The sequence below is a fragment of the Haemorhous mexicanus genome, chromosome 1 (genome assembly GCF_027477595.1).
Source record: "Haemorhous mexicanus isolate bHaeMex1 chromosome 1, bHaeMex1.pri, whole genome shotgun sequence".
NCBI classification, from domain to species: Eukaryota; Metazoa; Chordata; class Aves; order Passeriformes; family Fringillidae; genus Haemorhous; species Haemorhous mexicanus.
The window spans coordinates 157,613,843-157,637,287 of record NC_082341.1 but is presented as its reverse complement, the minus strand read 5'-3'; the positions used below and the strand labels follow the sequence as shown (position 1 = coordinate 157,637,287).

Below are 23,445 nucleotides of genomic sequence, written 5' to 3'. Positions count from 1 at the left end.
TTGGAATTCTGGGATTTGGGATTGGAATTCTGGGATTTGGGATTTGGGGATTTGGGATGGGAATTCTGGGATTTGGGATGAGATTTTGGGATTTGGGGATTTGGGATCAGGATTTCGGGATTTGGGATTGGAATTCTGGGATTTGGGATTGGAATTCTGGGATTTGGGGTCGGAATTCTGGGATTTGGGGTCGGAATTCCGGGACTTGGGATTTGGGGATTTGGGATCAGGATTTCGGGATTTGGGATTGGAATTCTGGGATTTGGGATTGGAATTCTGGGATTTTGGATTGAGGATTTGGGATTGGAATTCTGGGATTTGGGATTTGGGGATTTGGGATTTGGAGTTTGGGGATTTGGGATTGGAATTCTGGGATTTGGGATGAGATTTTGGGGACTTGGGATCAGAATTCCGGGATTTGGGATCTGAATTCCAAGATTTGGGGTCTGGGATTTTAGCATTGAAATTCCACAGTTTGGGATTGGAATTTTGGGATTTGGGATTGGGAATTTTGGGATTTGGGATCGGAATTCCGGGATTTGGGACTGAAATTTGGGATTGAGGATTTGGGATCAGAATTCTGGGAATAGGAGGATTTGGGAACCAGATTCCCCTTCCACATCCCAAAATTCCAACCCCAAATCCCAAAAAATCCCCCCAAAAATGCCCCAAAACCCCCCAAAAATTCCCAGAAAATTCTCCCCAAAAAATCTCCAAAATTCCCATAATTCCAAAAGAATTCTCCCAAAAAAAAATTCTCCAAAAATTCCCCAAATTGCCCCAAAATTAAAAAAAAAAACCTCAAAAAAATTCCCCCAAATTGCCATCATTCCCCCCAAAAACTGCCCCAAAATTCCAAAAATTCCCTAAAAAATTCTCCCCCCAAAAAAACCCCAAAAATCCCTGAACTACCAAAAATTTCCCCCAAAATTTTCCAATAATTCCTAAAAAAATCTCCAAAAAATCCCCCAAAATCCCTCAATATACCCCCCAAAAATTCCTCAAAAAATCCTCAAAATCCCTAAAAAAATCCCGAATATCCACAAAAAAATCCCAAAAATCTTCCCCAAAAATCTCACCATAAAATTCCCAAATAATTCCTAAAAAAATCCTCAAAAAATTCCCATCAAGTTCCCAAAAATTACAAAGAAAAACCAAAAAAATCCCCCCCAAAAAATCCCAAAAAGGTTCCAAAAATTCCCAGAATTCCCAAAAAAAAATCCCAAAAATTGCCATAATTCCTAAAAATCTCCCCAAAAAATCCCCCCAAAAAATGGCCTAAAAATTATGAAAATAATCCAAAAAATTCCAAAAAAAATTCCAAAAAAATCCCAAAAATGCTCCCAAAAATTCCCAATAAAGCTCCCAAAAAAATCCCAGATTTTCCAAAAAATTCCTCAAAAAAATTCCCCAAAAATCATCCTAAAAAGTACCAAAAACCTCCAAAAAATCCCCAAAAAATCCCCAAAATTTCCAAAAAGTCTCCCCAAAAATTCCTCAAAGAATCTGCAAAAAAATTCTCCCCAAAAAAACTCCCAAAAAATTGCAAAAATAATTTTAAAATTACCAAAAACTCCCAAAAAATTCCCCCAAAAACTCAAAAAAATTCCCAAGAAAATTCCTCAAAAAATTCCTCAAAAATCCCCAGAAATTCCAAAAAATTCCTCAAAAAATTCCCAAAAATTCCAAAAAAATTCCCAAAATTGCCCCAAAGATTAAAGAAAAAATCCCCCAAAAAATCCCCAAAAAACTCCCAAAAAACCCCCAAAATTCCTCCACAAATTCCCAGAAAAATTCCCAAAGTTGTTCAAAAATTCCTCAAAAAATCCTCAAAAAATACCAAAAAATCCCCAAAAATTCCTAAAAAAATTCCCCAAAAATCCCCAAAAATTCCAACAAAGTTCCTCAAAAATTCCTCAAAAAAATCTCAAAAAATCTCCCAAAAATTCTCCAAAATTCCTCAACAAATTCCCAGAAAAATCCCAAAAAATTCCTAAAAAATTCCTCAAAAAATCACAAAAAAATCCCCAAAAATTCCTAAAAAATTCCCAAAAAATCTCCCAAAAATTCCAACAAAGTTCCTCAAAAATTCCTCAAAAACATCTCAAAAAATCTCCCAAAGATTCCCCAAAATTCATCAACACATTCCTAAAAAATCCCCCAAAATTCCTAAAAAAGTTCCCAAAAAAATCTTCAATAAAATCCCAAAAAATCCCCAAAAATTCCTAAAAAAGTTCCCAAAAAATCCCAAAAAATTCCAACAAAGTTCCTCAAAAATTCCTTAAAAAAATCTCAAAAATCTCCCAAAAATTCCTCAAAATTCCTCAAAAAATCCCAAAAAATCCCCAAAAATTCCTAAAAAAACTCCCAAAACATCCCCAAAAATTCCTTTAAAAGTTCTCAAAAAATCCCCAAAAATTCCAACAAAGTTCCTCAAAAATTCCTAAAAAAAAATCTCAAAAAATCTCCCAAAAATTCCCCAAAATTCCTCAACAAATTCCCAAAAAATCCCCAAAAATTCCTAAAAAAATTCCCCAAAAATCCTCAAAAAATCCTCAAAAATTCCTCCAAAAAATCTCCCAAAAAGTCCCAAAAAACTCCCAAAAATTACGAAAAAAAAATTTAAAATCACAAAAAATTCCCCCAAAATTGCCCAAAAACCTCCAAAAAATTCCCAAAAAATCCCCACCAAAAATTCCTCCAAAAAATCCCAAAAAAATTCCAAAATTACCCAGAATTTTCCCAAAACTGCCAAAAAATCTCTGAAAAATTTTTCAACAAATTCCCCAAAAAATTGCCAAAAAATCCCAAAAAATTCCCAAAAAATTCCTCAAAAATTTTCCCAAAATTACCAAAAAACTCCCAAAAATTCCTCAAAAAATTCCAAAACAAAAAATTCAAAGAAACCTCCCGAAAATCACCAAAAAAATCCAAAAAATCTGAAAAAAAACCCCAAGAATTGCCCAAAAACCTCCAAAAATTCCTCCAAATACTCCCAAAAAATTCCAAAAAAAGTCCCTAAAGCTTCCCAAAAATTCCTCCAAAAAATTCCCAAAAATCTCCCAAAGATCCCCCAAAAAAACTCCGAAAAATTACGAAAAAAAATTCAAAAAATCGCCAAAAAAACCCCAAAAATTGTCCAAAAACCCCCCAAAAAACAGCGAAATTTCCCCAAAAAACCCCAAATTTTCCCCAAATCCCCCAAAATTCCCAATTTCCCCCAGAATTCCCAAATTCTCTGACCTTCCAGCCGTGTCTCCAGCACGTGCAGGGAGTTGTGGAACGCCTGCAGCGCCCGGCGCAGCGCGGTCGGAGCGCCCTGAATTCCCGAATTTCCCGGAATTCCCGGATTTCCCGGAGTGCCCTCGGCCTCCTGGGAGGCCTCGGGGATTTTTGGGAATTCTGGGAATTGGGGGATGTCGGGAATTTGGGGAATTTGGGGGCTCTCGGCCATGAAGAGGAAGGTGCGGCCGATGGTGGCCCAGGCGCGCTGCTGCTCCACGGCGTCGTCCAGGGAACGGGCCAGAGACAGGTGCTGCAGCTGGTGCTGGGGGAAAAAAGGGGGAAATTGGGTAAAAATGGGGAAAATGGGGAGTTTTGGGGGAAATCTGGGGGAATTTGGGAAAAAATTGGGGGAATTTGGGGAAAAATTGGGGAAAAATTGGGAGGAAATTGGAGAAATTGGGACAAATTTGGGGCTCGGAGGGGTCCGGGAAAGGGAGAGGGGATGGAGGAGGGGATGGGAAAATGGGGGAAAAAAGGGGGAAATTGGTTAAAAATGGGGAAAATGGGGAATTTTGGGGGAAATCTGGGGGAATTTGGGGGAAAAATTGGGGGAAAAATTGGGGAAAAATTGGAGAAAATTTGAAGGAATTGGGAGGAATTTGGGGCTCGGAGGAGTTGGAGGAAGGGAGAGGGGATGGAGGTGGGGATGGGAAAATGAGGGGGGGAAAATGGGGGGAAAAAGGGGGAAATTGGTTAAAAATGGGAATGGGGGGTTTTGGGGGAAATCTGGGGGAAATTGGGAAAAACTTGGGGAAAATTGGGGGAAATTTGGGGAAAAATTGGTGAAAATTTGAAGGAATTGGGACAAATTTGGGGCTCGGAGGGGTCCGAGAGAAGCCAGGGCAGGGAGGGGAGCTGGGGAAAATGAGGGGAAAAAATGGGGTAAAAAAGGGGGAAATTGGTTAAAAATGGGGAAAATGGGGAATTTTGGGGGAAATCTGGGGGAATTTGGGAAAAATTGGGGGAAAATTGGGGGAAATTTGGAGAAAATTTGAAGAAATTGGGACAAATTTGTTGCTCGGAGGGGTCCGAGAAAAGCTGGGGCTGGGAGGGGAAAAGGGGAAAAGGAGGGGAAAAAATGGGTAAAAAAGGGGGAAATCGGTTAAAAATGGGGAAAATGTGGAATTTTAGGAGAAATTTAGGGGAAATTGGGGAAAAATTGGGGAAAAATTGGAGAAATTGGGACAAATTTGGGGCTCGGAGGGGTCCGAGAGAAGCCAGGGCAGGGAGGGGAGCTGGGGGAAAGGAGGGGGAAAAATGGGGGGAAAAAAGGGGGAAAATTGGTTAAAAATGGGGAAAATGGGGAATTTTGGGGGAAATTGGAAAAAATTGGGAAAGATGGGAGAAAGTGAGGAGGAAGTGGGAGAAAAATTGGGGAAAAATGGGGAGAAACTGCGGGAAAATTTGGGAGAAATTTGGGGAAAAAAGGGGGGAATTGGTGAAAATTGAGAGAAATTGGGGGACAATCTCCAATTCCCAACATTCCCAGAATTCCCAAAATTCCAATCCCGAATTCCCAAATTCCCAAATTCCCGAAATTCCAATCCCAAAATCCCAAAATTCCCCAAATCCAATCCCAGACTTCCCAAAATTCCAATCCCAGAATCACCAAAATCCCAATCCCGGAATTCCCAAAATTCCAATCCCAGAATTCCCAAAATTCCAATCCCAGAATTCCCAAAATTCCAATCCCAAATTTCCCCAAATCCAACCCTGAAATTCCTAAAATCCCATCCCAGATTCCCAATTGGGAATTGTGGGATTGGAATTCGGGATTTTTTGGGATTGGAATTTTGGGAATTCTGGGATTGGAATTTTGGGAATTCCGGGATTGGAATTTTTTGGAATCTGGGATTGGAATTTTGGGAATTGGGGACTGGATTCGGGAAATCTGGGATTGGAGTTTCGGGAATCTGGGATTGGAATTTTGGAAATCTGGGATTGGATTCTGGGAATTTTGGGAATGGATTTGGGGAATTTTGGGATTGGAATTTTTGGGAACTGGGCACTGGATTTTGGGAAATTTAGGATTGGAATTTTGGGAATTGAGGACCGGATTTGGGGAATTTTGGGGATTGGAATTTTGGGAATTGGAGACCGGATTTGGGGAATTTTGGGATTGGAATTTTGGGAACTGGGGACTGGATTTGGGGAATTTCGGGCTTGGATTTTGGGGAATTTTGGGAACTCTGGGACTGGATTTTGGGGAATTCCCTTCCTAGCACTCCCAGAATTCCCAGAATTCCCGTTTTCCCCCACCTCCAGGGCCTGCTGGAAGCGCTGCAGCTCGGCCAGGCTCTCCCCATTTCCATTCCCCTCTTTCCCAAACCCCCCCAAACCCCATCCCAGCACTCCCAGCACTCCCGGAATTCCCAGAATTCCCAGAATTCCCGGCATTCCCGGCATTCCCCACCTCCAGGGCCTGCTGGAAGCGCTGCAGCTCGGCCAGGCTCTCCCAATTTCCCATTTCCCTCTTTCCCAAACCCCCCCAAACCCCATCCCAGCACTCCCAGCACTCCTGGAATTCCCAGAATTCCCAGCATTCCCAGACCTCCAGGGCCTGCTGGAAGCGCTGCAGCTCGGCCAGGCTCTCCCCATTTCCCCATTTCCCATTCCCCTCTTTCCCAAACCCCCCCAAACCCCATCCCAGCACTCCCAGCACTCCCAGCACTCCCAGCACTCCCAGCACTCCCGGAATTCCCGGAATTCCCGGCATTCCCCACCTCCAGGGCCTGCTGGAAGCGCTGCAGCTCGGCCAGGCTCTCCCCATTTCCCCATTCCCCTCTTTCCCAAACCCCCCCAAACCCCATCCCAGCACTCCCAGCACTCCCAGCACTCCCAGCACTCCCGGAATTCCCGGCATTCCCGGCATTCCCCACCTCCAGGGCCTGCTGGAAGCGCTGCAGCTCAGTCAGGCTCTCCCCATTTCCCATTCCCATCTTTCCCAAACCCCCCCAACGCCCCCCAAACCCCATCCCAGCACTCCCAGCACTCCCAGCACTCCCAGAATTCCCAGAATTCCCGGCATTCCCAGCATTCCCCACCTCCAGGGCCGGCTGGAAGCGCTGCAGCTCGGCCAGGCTCTCCCCATTCCCCCATTTCCCTCTTTCCCAAACCCCCCCAAACCCCATCCCAGCACTCCCAGCACTCCCGGAATTCCCAGCATTCCCGGCATTCCCGGCATTCCCCACCTCCAGGGCCTGCTGGAAGCGCTGCAGCTCGGCCAGGCTCTCCCCATTTCCCAATTTCCCATTCCCCTCTTTCCCAAACCCCCCCAAACCCCATCCCAGCACTCCCAGCATTCCCAGCACTCCCAGAATTCCCGGCATTCCCGGCATTCCCAGACCTCCAGGGCCTGCTGGAAGAGCTGCAGCTCGGCCAGGCTCTCCCCATTTCCCATTTCCCTCTTTCCCAACCCCCCCCAAACCCCATCCCAGCACTCCCAGCACTCCCGGAATTCCCAGCATTCCCGGCATTCCCGGCATTCCCCACCTCCAGGGCCTGCTGGAAGCGCTGCAGCTCGGCCAGGCTCTCCCCATTCCCCATTTCCCATTTCCCTCTTTCCCAAACCCCCCCAAACCCCATCCCAGCACTCCCAGCACTCCCAGCACTCCCGGAATTCCCAGAATTCCCGGCATTCCCGGCATTCCCCACCTCCAGGGCCTGCTGGAAGCGCTGCAGCTCGGCCAGGCTCTCCCCATTCCCCCATTTCCCTCTTTCCCAAACCCCCCCAAACCCCATCCCAGCACTCCCAGCACTCCCGGAATTCCCAGAATTCCCGGAATTCCCGATTTTCCCCCACCTCCAGGGCCTGCTGGAAGCGCTGCAGCTCGGCCAGGCTCTCGCCATTTCCCATTCCCCTCTTTCCCAAACCCCCCCAAACCCCATCCCAGCACTCCCAGCACTCCCGGAATTCCCAGAATTCCGGGAATTCCCAGAATTCCCATTTTTCCCCACCTCCAGGGCCTGCTGGAAGCGCTGCAGCTCGGCCAGGCTCTCGCCCACCCTGCGGTGCGCCACGGCCGAGCCCAGCGCGTCCCCGGCCGCCCGCAGCAGCCGCAGCTCCTCCCGGTGCTGCTCCAGCGCCTCCTCGAAACGGCCTGGGACGGGGGAAAGGAACACCCTGAGCCCGGAATTCCAGCCCTGAGCCCGGAATTCCCAGCCCTGAGCCCGGAATTCCAGCCCTGAGCCCAGAATTCCCAGCCCTGAGCCCATTAATTCCAGCCCTGAGCCCAGAATTCCCAGCCCTGAGCCCATTAATTCCAGTCCTCATCCCGGAATTCCAAACTTCGATCTCAGAAATTCCAGCCCTGAGCCCAGAATTCCATCCCTGATCCCATTAATTCCAGCCCTGATCCCAGAATTCCCAGCCCTGAGCCCGGAATTCCAACCCTGAGCCCGGAAATTCCCAGCCCTAAGCCTGGAATTCCCAACCCTGAGCCCAGAATTCCCAGCCCTCCCGGTGCTGCTCCAGCGCCTCCTCGAAACGGCCTGGGACCGGGAAAGGAACACCCTGAGGCCGGAATTCCCAGCCCTGAGCCCAGAATTCCCAGCCCTGAGCCCGGAAATTCCAGCCCTGAGCCCGGAAATTCCAGCCCTGAGCCTGGAATTCCAGCCCTGAGCCCGGAATTCCAACCCTGAGCCCGGAATTATTGACCCTGAGCCCGGAATTCCCAGCCCTGATCCCGGAAATTCCAGCCCTGAGCCCGGAATTATTGACCCTGGTCCTATTAATTCCAGCCCTGAGACCGGAATTCCCAGCCCTGAGCCTGGAAATTCCACCCATTATCCCAGAATTATTGACACTGAGACCAGAATTCCAGCCCTGAGCCCGGAATTCCCAGCCCTGAGCCCGGAATTCCAGCCCTGATCCCAGAATTCCCAGCCCTCCCAGTGCTGCTCCAGCGCCTCCTCGAAACGGCCTGGGACCGGGAAAGGAACACCCTGATCACAAAATTCCAGCCCTGATCCCGGAATTCCAAACCCTGATCCCATAAATTCCAGCCCTGAGCCCAGAATTATTGACACTGAGACCAGAATTCCTAACCCTGATCCCAGAATTCCCAGCCCTGAGCCTGGAATTCCCAGCCCTGATCCCAGAATTCCCAACCCTGATCCAAAAATCCCAGCCCTGATCACAAAATTCCAGCCCTGATCCCGGAATTCCAGCCGTGATCCCGGAATTCCCAGCCCTGATCACGGAATTCCCAGCCCTAAGCCCATTAATTCCAGCCCTGAGCCTGGAATTCCAGCCCTGATCATGGAATTCCCAGCCCTGATCCCAGAAGTCCAGACCCTGATCCCACAAATCCAAAGTCTGATCCCATAAATTCCAGGCCTGATCCCAGAATTCCTAACCCTGATCCCAAAATCCCAGGCTTGATCCTGGAATTACAGACCCTGATCCCGGAATTCCAGCCCTGAGCCCAGAAATCCCAGCCCTGATCCCGGAATTCCAGCCCTGATCCCAGAAATCCCAGCCCTGATTCCGGAATTCCAGCCCTGAGCCCAGAATTCCAGCCCTGATCCCAGAATTCCCAGCCCTGAGCCCGGAATTCCAGCCCTGATCTCAGAATTCCAGCCCTGATCCCGGAATTCCAGCCATGATCCAAAAATCTCAGCCCTGATCCCAGAAATTCCAGCCTTGATCTCAAAATTCCAACACTGATCCCACAAATCCAAACTCTGATCCCAGAATTCCAAACCGTGATCCCAGAAATTCCAGCCCTGATCCCACAGATTCCAGCCCTGAGCCTAAAAATCCAAACCCTGATCCAAAAATTCCAGCGCTGATCCCAAAGATTCCAACCCTGACTGCCAAAATTCCAGACCTGATCCCGGAATTCCAGCACTGATCCACTAATTCCTGGCTTTGATCCCACAGATTCCAGCCCTGATCCCAGAATTCCAGCCATGATCCCACAAATCCAAACCCTGATTCCATAAATTCCAGCCCTGATCCCAGAATTCCAAACCCTGATCCCGGAATTCCAGCCCTGATCCCAGAATTCCAGCCCTGACCCCAGAATTCCAAACCCTGATCCCGGAATTCCAGCCCTGATCCCAGAATTCCGGCCCAGATCCCGGAATTCCAGCCCCGATACCACAAATCCCAGCCCTGGTCCCAGAATTCCAGCCCTGATCTCAAAATTCCAACCTTGTTCCCAAAAAATTCCAGCCCTGATCCCGGATTTACTGACCCTGAGCCCGGAACTGCAGACCCTGATCCCGGAATTCCAAACCCTGATCCCAGAGATTCCAACCATGATCCAGGAATTCCAAATCCTGATCCCAGAATTTCCAGCCCTGATCCCACAGATCCAATCCCAGCTCCCAAAATTCCAATCCTGGATCCCCAAATCCCAGCTCTGATCCTAAAGATTCCAGCCCCGATCCCAGAATTCCAAACCCTGATCCCGGAATCCCAGCCCTGATCTCAAAATCCCAATCCCAGACCCCAAATTCCAATCCCAGACCCCAAATCCCAATCCTGGATCCCAAAACTCCAATCCCAGTTTCCAAGATCCACTCGTAGAATTCCCCAATCCAAACCCTGATCCCACAAATCCAATCCCAGCTCCCAAAAATCCATTCCCAGTTTCCCATTCCCAGATCCACTCCCACTTTTCCCAGTTCAGAATTCCCAGTTTTTCCCAGTTTCTCACCCTGAGCAGCCAGGATCTCTCCAGCCCCATTCCCAGTTTCCCATTCCCATTCCAAATTTCCCATTCCCAGTTTCCCATCCCCAGCCCCATTCCCATTCCCAGTTTCCCCAGCCCATTCCCCCTTCTCCCAGTTTGGAATTCCCAGTATTCCCAGTTCAGAATTCCCATTTTCCCCTGGAATTCTCACCCTAAGCAGCCAGGATCTCTCCAGCCCCATTCCCATTCCCAGTTTCCCAGTTGGAATTCCCAATTTCCCATTCCCAGTTTCCCCAGCCCATTCCCCCTTCTCCCAGTTTCCCATTCCCAGCATTCCCAGTTCAGCATTCCCACTTTTCCCAGGAATTCCCTCTCACCCTGAGCAGCCAGGACCTCTCCATTCCCATTTCCCATTCCCATTCCCAGTTTCCCAATTTCCCAGTTTCCCATTCCCAGTTCCCCAGCCCATTCCCCCTCCTCCCAGTCCCATTTCCAGCATTCCCAGTTCAGAATTCCCATTTTCCCCTGGAATTCCCCCTCACCCTGAGCAGCCAGGATCTCTCCATTCCCATCCCCATTCCCATTCCCATTCCCAGTTCCCCATTCCCAGTTTCCCCAGCCCATTCCCCCTTCTCCCAGTCCCATTCCCAGCATTCCCAGTTCAGCATTCCCATTTTCCCCTGGAATTCTCACCCTGAGCCGCCAGGATCTCTCCAGCCCCATTCCCATTTCCCATTTTCCCATTCCCAGTTTCCCATTCCCAGTTTCCCCAGCCCATTCCCCCTCCTCCCAGTCCCATTCCCAGCATTCCCAGTTCAGCATTCCCACTTTTCCCGGGAATTCCCCCTCACCCTGAGCGGCCAGGACCTCTCCATTCCCATTTCCCATTCCCACTCCCATTCCCATTCCCATTCCCATTCCCATTCCCATTCCCAGTTCCCCATCCCAGAATTCCCAGTGCCCCATCCCAGTTCCATTCCCAGCTTCCCATTCCAGTTCGTTCCCAGTATTCCCAGTTTTCCATTCCCAGTATTCCCAGTTCCCCATTCCCAGTATTCCCAGTTCAGCATTCCCACTTTTCCCAGAAGTCCCCTCACCCTGAGCCGCCAGGACCTCTCCATTCCCATTCCCATTCCCATTCCCATTCCCATTCCCATTTCCAGTTTCCCAGTTTCCCATTCCCAGTTCCCCAGCCCATTCCTCCTTCTCCCAGTCCCCTTCCCAGCATTCCCAGTTCAGCATTCCCACTTTTCCCAGGAATTCCCCTCACCCTGAGCCGCCAGGATCTCTCCAGCCCCATTTCCCATTCCCATCCCCATTCCCAGTTCCCCATTCCCAGTTTCCCCAGCCCATTCCCACTTTTCCCAGTCCCCTTCCCAGTACTCCCAGTTCAGCATTCCCAGTTTTCCCAGGAATCCCCCTCACCCTGAGCGGCCAGGACCTCTCCATTCCCATTCCCATTCCCATTCCCATTCCCATCCCCATTCCCATTCCCATTCCCAATTTCCCCTTCCCCATTCCCAGTTTCCCCAGCCCATTCCCACTTCTCCCAGTCCCATTCCCAGCACTCCCAGTTCAGCATTCCCACTTTTCCCAGGAATTCCCCCTCACCCTGAGCAGCCAGGACCTCTCCATTCCCATTTCCCATTCCCATTCCCAGTTTCCCAATTTCCCAGTTTCCCATTCCCAGTTCCCCAGCCCATTCCCCCTCCTCCCAGTCCCATTTCCAGCATTCCCAGTTCAGAATTCCCATTTTCCCCTGGAATTCCCCCTCACCCTGAGCAGCCAGGATCTCTCCATTCCCATCCCCATTCCCATTCCCATTCCCAGTTCCCCATTCCCAGTTTCCCCAGCCCATTCCCCCTTCTCCCAGTCCCATTCCCAGCATTCCCAGTTCAGCATTCCCATTTTCCCCTGGAATTCTCACCCTGAGCCGCCAGGATCTCTCCAGCCCCATTCCCATTTCCCATTTTCCCATTCCCAGTTTCCCATTCCCAGTTTCCCCAGCCCATTCCCCCTCCTCCCAGTCCCATTCCCAGCATTCCCAGTTCAGCATTCCCACTTTTCCCGGGAATTCCCCCTCACCCTGAGCGGCCAGGACCTCTCCATTCCCATTTCCCATTCCCACTCCCATTCCCATTCCCATTCCCATTCCCATTCCCATTCCCAGTTCCCCATCCCAGAATTCCCAGTGCCCCATCCCAGTTCCATTCCCAGCTTCCCATTCCAGTTCGTTCCCAGTATTCCCAGTTTTCCATTCCCAGTATTCCCAGTTCCCCATTCCCAGCATTCCCAGTTCAGCATTCCCACTTTTCCCAGAAGTCCCCTCACCCTGAGCCGCCAGGACCTCTCCATTCCCATTCCCATTCCCATTCCCATTCCCATTCCCATTTCCAGTTTCCCAGTTTCCCATTCCCAGTTCCCCAGCCCATTCCTCCTTCTCCCAGTCCCCTTCCCAGCATTCCCAGTTCAGCATTCCCACTTTTCCCAGGAATTCCCCTCACCCTGAGCCGCCAGGATCTCTCCAGCCCCATTTCCCATTCCCATCCCCATTCCCAGTTCCCCATTCCCAGTTTCCCCAGCCCATTCCCACTTTTCCCAGTCCCCTTCCCAGTACTCCCAGTTCAGCATTCCCAGTTTTCCCAGGAATCCCCCTCACCCTGAGCGGCCAGGACCTCTCCATTCCCATTCCCATTCCCATTCCCATTCCCATCCCCATTCCCATTCCCATTCCCAATTTCCCCTTCCCCATTCCCAGTTTCCCCAGCCCATTCCCACTTCTCCCAGTCCCATTCCCAGCACTCCCAGTTCAGCATTCCCACTTTTCCCAGGAATTCCCCCTCACCCTGAGCAGCCAGGACCTCTCCATTCCCATTTCCCATTCCCATTCCCAGTTTCCCAATTTCCCAGTTTCCCATTCCCAGTTCCCCAGCCCATTCCCCCTTCTCCCAGTCCCATTCCCAGCATTCCCAGTTCAGAATTCCCATTTTCCCCTGGAATTCCCCCTCACCCTGAGCAGCCAGGATCTCTCCATTCCCATCCCCATTCCCATTCCCATTCCCAGTTTCCCATTCCCATTTTCCCCAGCCCATTCCCCCTCCTCCCAGTCCCCTTCCCAGTACTCCCAGTTCAGAATTCCCAGTTTTCCCAGGAATTCCCTCTCACCCTGAGCCGCCAGGATCTCTCCAGCCCCATTCCCATTTCCCATTCCCATTCCCATTCCCACTTTTCCCAGTTCCCCATTCCCAGTTTCCCCAGCCCATTCCCACTTTTCCCAGTCCCCTTCCCAGTACTCCCAGTTCAGCATTCCCACTTTTCCCGGGAATCCCCCTCACCCTGAGCAGCCAGGATCTCTCCAGCCCCATTCCCATTTCCCATTCCCATTCCCATTCCCACTTTTCCCAGTTCCCCATTCCCAGTTTCCCCAGCCCATTCCCCCTCCTCCCAGTTTCCCATTCCCAGCATTCCCAGTTCAGCATTCCCACTTTTCCTGGAATCCCTCTCACCCTGAGCCGCCAGGACCTCTCCAGCCCCATTCCCATTCCCAGTTTCCCATTCCCAATTTCCCATTCCCAGTTTCCCCAGCCCATTCCCCCTTCTCCCAGTTTGGAATTCCCAGTAATCCCAGTTCAACATTCCCATTTTCCCCTGGAATTCTCACCCTGAGCCGCCAGGATCTCTCCAGCCCCATTCCCAGTTTCCCATCCCCATCTCCATTCCCAATTTCCCATTCCTATTCCCATTCCCAATTTCCCATTCCCATTCCCACTTTCCCATTCCCAGTTTCCCCAGCCCATTCCCCCTCCTCCCAGTCCCCTTCCCAGTACTCCCAGTTCAGCATTCCCACTTTTCCCAGGAATTCCCTCTCACCCTGAGCCGCCAGGATCTCTCCAGCCCCATTCCCATTTCCCATTCCCATTCCCATTCCCACTTTTCCCAGTTCCCCATTCCCAGTTTCCCCAGCCCATTCCCACTTTTCCCAGTCCCCTTCCCAGTACTCCCAGTTCAGCATTCCCAGTTTTCCCAGGAATCCCCCTCACCCTGAGCTGCCAGGACCTCTCCATTCCCATCCCCATTCCCATTCCCATTCCCAATTTCCCATTCCCAGCTCCATTCCCAGTTTCCCCAGCCCATTCCCCCTCCTCCCAGTCCCCTTCCCAGTACTCCCAGTTCAGCATTCCCACTTTTCCCAGAATTCCCCCTCACCCTGAGCAGCCAGGATCTCTCCATTCCCATTTCCCATTCTCATCCCCATTCCTAATTTCCCATTCCCATCCCCATTCCCAGTTCCCCATCCCAGCATTCCCAGTATTCCCAGTTCAGCATTCCCACTTTTCCCAGAATTCCCCTCACCCTGAGCCGCCAGGACCTCTCCATTCCCAGCCCCATTCCCATCCCCATCCCCATTCCTATTCCCATTCCCAATTTCCCGTTCCCAATTTCCCATTCCCAATTTCCCCAGCCCATTCCCCCTCCTCCCAGTCCCCTTCCCAGTATTCCCAGTTCAGCATTCCCACTTTTCCCGGGAATTCCCCCTCACCCTGAGCCACCAGGATCTCTCCAGCCCCATCCCCATTCCCAGTTTCCCATCCCCATTCCCATTCCCAATTTCCCATTCCTATTCCCATTCCCAATTTCCCATTCCCAGTTCCCCATTCCCAGTTTCCCCAGCCCATTCCCTCTCCTCCCAGTCCCCTTCCCAGTATTCCCAGTTCAGCATTCCCATTTTCCCAGGAATTCTCACCCTGAGCCGCCAGGATCTCTCCATTCCCATTTCCCATTTCCCATTCCCAATTTCACGTTCCCAGTTCCCCATTCCCAGTTTCCCCAGCCCATTCCCCCTCCTCCCAGTCCCCTTCCCAGTACTCCCAGTTCAGCATTCCCAGTTTTCCCAGGAATTCCCCTCACCCTGAGCCGCCAGGACCTCTCCATCCCCATTCCCATCCCCATCCCAATTTCCCATTCCCAATTTCCCATTCCCAGTTTCCCCAGCCCATTCCCCCTTCTCCCAGTCCCATTCCCAGCATTCCCAGTTCAGCATTCCCAGTTTTCCCAGAAATTCCCCTCACCCTGAGCGGCCAGGACCTCTCCATTGCCATCCCCATTCTCAGTTTCCCATTCCCATTCCCAGTTCCTCATCCCAGAATTCCAAGTGCCCCATCCCAGTTCCATTCCCAGTTTCCCATTCCAATTCATTCCCAGTCTTCCCAGTTGCCCATTCCCAGCATTCCCAGTTCAGCAATCCCAGTTTTCCCAGGAATCCCCCTCACCCTGGGCTGCCAGGACCTCTCCATTCCCATTTCCCATTCCCATTCCCATTCCCAGTTCCCCATCCCAGAATTCCCAGTGCCCCATCCCAGTTCCATTCCCAGTTTACCATTCCCAGCATTCCCAGTTCAGCATTCCCACTTTTCCCAGGAATTCCCCTCACCCTGAGCCGCCAGGACCTCTCCAGCCCCATTTCCCATTCCCATCCCCATTCCCAGTTCCCATTCCCAGTTTCCCCAGCCCATTCCCCCTCCTCCCAGTCCCCTTCCCAGCATTCCCAGTTCAGCATTCCCACTTTTCCCAGGAATTCCCTCTCACCCTGAGCCGCCAGGACCTCTCCATTCCCATCCCCATTCCCATTCCCAGTTTCCCATTCCCAATTCCCCGTTCCCAGTTTCCCCAGCCCACTCCCCCTCCTCCCAGTCCCCTTCCCAGTACTCCCAGTTCAGCATTCCCACTTTTCCCAGAATTCCCCTCTCACCCTGAGCAGCCAGGACCTCTCCATTCCCATTCCCAGTTTCCCATCCCCATCTCCATTCCCAATTTCCCATTCCTATTCCCATTCCCAATTTCCCATTCCCACTTTCCCATTCCCAGTTTCCCCAGCCCATTCCCCCTCCTCCCAGTCCCCTTCCCAGTACTCCCAGTTCAGCATTCCCAGTTTTCCCAGAATTCCCCCTCACCCTGAGCCGCCAGGAGCTGCCCCAGGCGGTTGCAGGCCGTCGCCTCCTCCGCGGCGTTCCCGGCGCGCCGCCATTTCTCCTTGGATTTCTGCAGCTCTGCCCCCGGAATTCCCAACAAAAATCCAATTTTGGGAATGGTTGGGAAGGGAAAAATTCATTAAAATTTATTCATTTGGGAATTGGGGTTTTTGCTTTCCTGCAGGGGATTTTTGGGATGAGGGATTTGAGGAGGGAATGGGCAAAAGAAAAATAAATTCGGGGAATTTCTAGAAAAATCCAGGGAATTCTCACAAAAATCCAGGGAATTTTTAAAAGAATCCAAGGAATTCCCACAAAAATCCAGGGAATTTTTTAAAAATCCAGAGATTCAAAAAAGAAATCCAGAAAAATTCCACAAAAATTAAGGGAATTACTACAAAAATCCAAGGAATTCCCACATAAATCCAAGGAATTTCCACCAAAAATTCCCATAAAAATCCAAGGAATTTTACCCCAAAAATCGAGAAAATTCCAATAAAAATCCAAGGAATTTCCACCAAAAAATTCAGAAAATTCCCATAAAAATCCAAGGAATTTCCACCAAAAAATTCAGAAAATTCCCATAAAAATCCAAAGAATTTCCACCAAAAAATTCAGAAAATTCCCATAAAAATCCAAGGAATTTCCACCAAAAATTCAGAAAATTCCCATAAAAATCCAAGGAATTTCCACCAAAAAATTCAGAAAATTCCCATAAAAATCCAAGGAATTTCCACCAAAAAATTTAGAAAATTTCCATAAAAATCCAAGGAATTTCCACCAAAAATTCAGAAAATTCCCATAAAAATCCAAGGAATTTCCACCAAAAAATTCAGAAAATTCCCATAAAAATCCAAGGAGTTTCCCACAAACATTCAGAAAATTCCCATAAAAATCCAAGGAATTTTACCCCAAAAACTTCAGAAAATTCCCATAAAAATCCAAGGAATTTCCACCAAAAAATTCAGAAAATTCCCATAAAAATCCAAGGAATTTCCACCAAAAAATTCAGAAAATTCCCATAAAAGTCCAAGGAATTTCCACCAAAAAATTCAGAAAATTCCCATAAAAATCCAAGGAATTTCCACCAAAAAATTCAGAAAATTCCCATAAAAATCCAAGGAATTTCCCCCAAAAAATTCAGAAAATTCCCATAAAAATCCAAGGAATTTCACCCCAAAAATCCAGAAAATTCCCATAAAAATCCAAGGAATTTCCACCAAAAAATTCAGAAAATTCCCATAAAAATCCAAGGAACTTCCCCCAAAAATTCAGAAAATTCCCATAAAAATCCAAGGAATTTCCACCAAAAAATTCAGAAAATTCCCATAAAAATCCAAGGAATTTCCACCAAAAAATTCAGAAAATTCCCATAAAGATCCAAGGAATTTCCCCCAAAAATTCAGAAAATTCCCATAAAAATCCAAGGAATTTCCACCAAAAATTCAGAAAATTCCCATAAAAATCCAAGGAATTTCCACCAAAAAATTCAGAAAATTCCCATAAAAATCCAAGGAATTTCCACCAAAAAATTCAGGAAATTCCCATAAAAATCCAAGGAATTTCCACCAAAAATTCAGAAAATTCCCATAAAAATCCAAGGAATTTCCACCAAAAATTCAGAAAATTCCCATAAAAATCCAGGGAATTTCCACCAAAAAATTCAGAAAATTCCCATAAAAATCCAAGGAATTTCCACCAAAAATTCAGAAAATTCCCATAAAAAATCCAAGGAATTTCCACCAAAAAATTCAGAAAATTCCCATAAAAATCCAAGGAATTTCCACCAAAAAATCAGAAAATTCCCATAAAAATCCAAGGAATTTTACCAATAAATTCAGAAAATTCCCATAAAAATCCAAGGAATTTTACCCCAAAAATCCAGAAAATTCCCATAAAGATCCAAGGAATTTTTTTAAAAATCCAGGGAATTCCCACAAAAATCCAGGGAAATTTTTAAAAGCCCAGGGAATTCCCAAAAAAAATCCAGGGAATTCCTACAAAAATCCAGGGAATTTTTTAAAAAATCCAGGGAATTCCCAAAAAAAATCCAGAAAATTCCAAAGGAAATTCAGGGAATTCCCAAAGAAATCCAAGGAATTCCCAAAAGAATCCAAGAAATTTTTTAAAAATCCAGAAAATTCCCACAAAAATCCAAGAAACTCCCACAAAAATTGAGGGAATTCCTAAAAAAATGTCAAAGAAATTTCTATAAAATCCAGAAAATTCCCACAAAAATCCAAGAAATTCCCACCAAAGAAATCCCCCAAAATATTAAGATTTTTTTTTTTAAAAATCCAGAGAATTCCCCTCAAAATTTCCAGAAAATTCCCACAAAAATAAAAAAAATCCCCACAAAAATTGAAGGAATTAATAAAAAAAATAAAAAAATAATCCCATAAAAATCTGGGGAAATTCAAAAAAATCCAAGGAATTGTCACAAAAATCCAAAGAATTTTTTAAAAATCCTTCTGAAGTCTTCTGAAGGGAAAAAAAAAGGAGAATTTTTGGGGGAAAAGAAGGAGAAAAAGGGAAAAAAAGGAGAATTCTGGGGGGATTTTGGGTCTTTCTGAGGGGAAAAAAAGGGAAAATTGAGGGGGGATTTTGGAAGGAGAAAAAAGAGAATTTGGGGGCGATTTTGGGGCATTTTTTGGGTCTTTCTGAGGGACAAAAAAAAAAAAAAAAAAAGAGAATTTTGGGTGGGCTTTGAGCCCACCTGGGTGGGATTTGGAGCTCCTGGGAGGGGTTTGAAGGAAATTAATTTTTAAATAAAAAGTTAAACATTTGTGAGGGGATTTGGAGCTTTTGTGAGGGGTTTGAGGGATTGAAAAGTCCAAAAATAAAAATTTAAACATTCGTGAGGGGATTTGGAGCTTTTGTGAGGGGTTTGAGGGATTGAAAAACCCCAAAATAAAAATTTAAACATTTGTGAGGGGATTTGGAGCTTTTGTGAGGGGTTTGAAGGATTGAAAAGCCCCAAATTAAAAATTTAAACATTCCTGAGGGGATTTCGAGCTTCTGTGAGGGGTTTGAGGGATTAAAAAGCCCCAAAATAAATATTTAAATACTCGTGAGGGGATTTGGAGCTTTCGTGAGGGGATTGAGGGTTTGAAAAGCCCCAAAATAAAAATATAAACATTCGTGAGGGGATTTCGAGCTTCTGTGAGGGGATTGAGGGTTTGAAAAGTCCAAAAATAAAAATTTAAACATTTGTGAGGGGATTTGGAGCTTTTGTGAGGGGTTTGAGGGTTTGAAAAGTCCAAAAATAAAAATTTAAACATTTGTGAGGAGATTTCGAGCTTCTCTGAGGGGTTTGAGGGTTTGAAAATTCCAAAAATAAAAATATAAACATTCGTGAGGGACTTTTGAGCTTCTGTGAAGGGTTTGAGGGATTGAAAAACCCCCCCAAAAAAATTTAAATATTCGTGAGGGGATTTGGAGCTTCTGTGAGGGGATTGAGGGTTTGAAAAGTCCAAAAATAAAAATTTAAACATTTGTGAGGACATTTCGAGCTTTTGTGAAGGGTTTGAAGGTTTGAAAATTCCAAAAATAAAAATTTAAATACTCGTGAGGAGATTTCGAGCTTCTCTGAGGGGTTTGAGGGATTGAAAAACCCCAAAATAAAAATTTAAACATTCGTGAGGGGATTTGGAGCTTCTGTGAGGGGATTGAGGGATTGTAAAGTCCAAAAATAAAAATTTAAACATTTGTGACAGGATTTTGAGCTTTTGTGAGGGGATTGAGGGATTAAAAAGGCACAAAATAAATATTTGAATACTCGTGAGGAGATTTCGAGCTTTTGTGAGGGGTTTGAGGGATTGAAAAACCCCAAAATAAAAATTTAAACATTTGTGAGGGGATTTTGAGCTTTTGTGAGGGGTTTGAGGGTTTGAAAATTCCAAAAATAAAAATTTAAATACGCATGAGGAGATTTGGAGCTTTTGTGAGGGGATTGAGGGATTGAAAAGTCCAAAAATAAAAATTTAAACATTTGTGAGGAGATTTCGACCTTCTGTGAGGGGTTTGAGGGTTTGAAAATTCCAAAAATAAAAATATAAACACTCGGGAGGGACTTTTGAGCTTCTGTGAAGGGTTTGAAGGGTTGAAAAGCCCCAAGATAAAAATTAAACATTTGTGAGGGGATTTAGAGCTCCTCTGAGGGGTCTGGGGGATTGAAAAGTCCAAAAATAAAAATATAAACACTCGGGAGGGACTTTTGAGCTTCTGTGAAGGGTTTGAAGGGTTGAAAAGCCCCAAAATAAAAATTAAATATTCGTGAGGGGATTTAGAGCTCCTCTGAGGGGTCTGGGGGATTGAAAAGCCCCGGGGTGAAGATTTGAACCCCGTGAGGGGAATTCGGAGCTCCTGGGAGGGGTTTGAAGGTTGAAAAGCCCCAAAATAAAAATGTAAACACTCATGAGGGGATTTGAGCTCCTGTGAGGGGTTTCAGTGTTGGAAAAGCTCCGAAATAAAAATTTAAACACTCCTGAGGCGGTTTCAAGCTCCTGGGACGGGTTTGAAACGCCCCGGGGTGAAGATTTGAACCCCGTGAAGGGAATTGGACCTCCTCGGAGGGGTTTGAAGGTTGAAAAGCCCCAAAATAAAAATATCAACACTCGTGAGACGATTTTCAGCTTCTGTGAGGGGTTTCAGTGTTGGAAAACCCCCGAAAAAAAAATTTAAACACTCATTAAGAGATTTCAGATTCCTGGGAGGGGTTTGAAAAGCCCCGAGGTGAAGATTTGAACCCCGTGAGGGGAATTCGGAGCTCCTGGGAGGGGTTTGCGGGTCAGAGAAGCCCCGAGGTGAAGATTTAACCACTCGTGAGGGGATTTAGAGCTCCTGTGAGGGGTTTGAAGGCTTGAAAAGCCGCGGGGAGAAGATTTTAAACCCGTGAGGGGAACCGGAGCTCACGGCGGCCTGAGGGAAGGGAAATCCTGAGGGGACCGCGGGGCCGCCTGAGAAGGCTCCGGCTCGGGAGGGACTCCTGGAGCCCTGAGGGTGCCCGTGCCCCCTTCCAGCCCTCCTCCGAGCCCTTCCGGCCCCGTTTAACCCGCGGTCAGCGCCAGCAAAGCCCCCACTCACGGCGGATCTCCCGCGCCGCCTCAGCGCTCAGCTCGCCCGCCATTCCCGCCGCTCGCCGAGACCACGCCTCCCTCGCGTTCTGATTGGCCGAGCGCCGCCGTTTCGACCAATCAACGCCCGGAGAGGCGGGAAGGGACGCTACTATTGGTCAGTGAAAGGCCAAGTCCCGCCCCTTTGGTGAGGCGGGAAAAGGCGCTTCCGCCCGGTCTCAGCGGCGCCTTGGGGAGGGGTGGCGCCCCCTGGTGGCTCCCAGTAACTCCCAGTAACTCCCAGTTTGCTCCCAGTGATCCCAGTACCCCCATCCCAGTGCTCCCAGTATCCCCAGTAACCCCATCCCAGTGCTCCCAGTATCCCCAGTAACCCCATCCCAGTGCTCCCAGTATCCCCAGTAACCCCATCCCAGTGCTCCCAGTATCCCCAGTAACCCCATCCCAGTTCTCCCAGTATCCCCAGTAACCCCATCCCAGTTCTCCCAGTATCCCCAGTAACCCCATCCCAGTGCTCCCAGTATCCCCAGTAACCCCACCCCAGTGCTCCCAGTATCCCCAGTAACCCCATCCCAGTGCTCCCAGTATCCCTAGTAACCCCATCCCAGTAACTCCCAGTAACCCCTCCCAGTTCATTCCCAGTAAATCCCAGTTTGCCCCCAGTTCACTCCCAGTAGCTCCCAGTAACTCCCTCCCAGTTCATTCCCAGTACCTCCCAGTACTTCCCAGTTATTCCCAGTAACTCCCAGTAGCTCCCAGTAAATCCCAGTTCACTCCCAGTGCTCCCAGTAACCCCATCCCAGTGCTCCCAGTATCCCCATCCCAGTAATTCCAAGTGACTCCCAGTAAATCCCAGTTCACTCCCAGTAGCTCCCAGTTCACTCCCAGTAGCTCCCAATAGCTCCCAGTGTCTCCCAGTCGCTCCCAGCTCATTCCCAGTGCTCCCAGTATCCCCATCCCAGTAACTCCAAGTGGCTCCCAGTAAATCCCAGTCACTCCCAGTAACTCCCAGTTATTCCCAGTTCACTCCCAGTAAATCCCAGTTCGCTCCCAGTGCTCCCAGTATGCCCCTCCCAGTAACTCCCACTTCGCTCTTTTGGCCAAATCCATCAAAATTTGGGTCAAAATCGGCAAATTTTAGTCCAGATCACCCCAAAAACCTCCAATTTTGGTCCAAACCGACCCAAAAACCTCAAAATTTCACCCAAACCACCCCAAAGATTTGAAATTTGGGTCAAAACCTCCCCAGAACTTCAAAATTTGGGTAAAATCACAAATTTTGGTCCAAACCACCCCAAGAACCTCAAATTTTCATCCAAACCACCCCAAAACTCCAAATTTTGGGTCCAAACCACCCCAAAAATTTCCAATTTTGGGTCCAAAACTTCCAAGATTCATCCAAACCACCCCAAGAACCCCAAAATTTCATCAATTCCACCCCAAAACTTCCCAATTTTGGCTCAAACCGCTCCAAGAACCTCAAATTTGCACCAAAACCCCCAAAATTTGCACCAAAACCACCCCAAAATGTCCAATTTTGGTCCAAACCGAACCAAAAACTTCAAAATTTGGGTCCAAACCACCCCAAAAATTCTAATTTTGGCTCAAAACCCTCCAAGAACCTCAAATTTGCACCAAACCCCCAAAATTTGCACCAAAACCACCCCAAAATGTCCAATTTTGGGTCAAACCTTCCAATTTCCAGCAAAACCACCCAAAATCTTCACATTTGGACCTAAACCACCCCAAATCCTCAAAATTTTGGGACAAATGCAGAAAATTTGGGTCAAAATAGGCAAATTTTGGGTCCAAACCACCCCAAAAACCTCCAATTTTGGTCCAAACCGACCCAAAAACCTCAAAATTTCACCCAAACCACCCCAAGGATTTGAAATTTGGGTCAAAACCTCCCCAGAACTTCAAAATTTGGGTAAAATCACAAATTTTGGTCGAAACCACCCCAAAAACCTCAAATTTTCATCCAGACAACCCCAAAACTTCAAAATTTGGGTCCAAACCACCCTAAAACTTCAAAATGTGGGTCAAAACCACCCCAAGAACCCCAAAATTTCATCAATTCCACCCCAAAACTTCCCAATTTTGGCTCAAAGCGCTCCAAGAACCTCAAATTGGCACCAAAACCACCCCAAAATGTCCAATTTTGGGTCAAACCTTCCAATTTCCAGCAAAACCACCCAAAATCTTCACATTTGGACCTAAACCACCCCAAATCCTCAAAATTTTGGGGCAAATGCAGAAAATTTGGGTCAAAATCGGCAAATTTTCATCCAAATCACCCCAAAAACATCAAATTTTGGTCCAAACTGACCCAAAAACCTCAAAATTTCACCAAAACCACCCCAAGGATTTGAAATTTGGGTCAAAACCGCCCCAAATCCGTCAAAATTTGGGTCAAAATCAGCAAATTTGGGTCAAAACCACCTAGAGAACCTCAAATTTTCATCCAGACAACCCCAA

At 47.7% G+C, this 23,445-nt stretch overlaps 1 protein-coding gene across 1 annotated transcript in view; it reads right to left on the bottom strand.

Moving 5' to 3' along the window:
- The window catches only part of TONSL (tonsoku like, DNA repair protein), a 32,412-nt gene extending 11,326 nt beyond the window's left edge, over positions 1-21,086 (bottom strand). The window contains exons 1-4 of the mRNA XM_059848625.1: positions 20,981-21,086; positions 15,878-15,973; positions 7,243-7,385; positions 3,244-3,547 (exon numbers count right to left, since the gene is read on the bottom strand). Of these exons, the coding sequence (XP_059704608.1) occupies positions 3,244-3,547; positions 7,243-7,385; positions 15,878-15,973; positions 20,981-21,023 (586 nt within the window). The 5' untranslated portion in view covers positions 21,024-21,086. The remainder of the gene's footprint in view (positions 1-3,243; positions 3,548-7,242; positions 7,386-15,877; positions 15,974-20,980) is intronic.
- Positions 21,087-23,445: the final 2,359 nt, after the last annotated feature.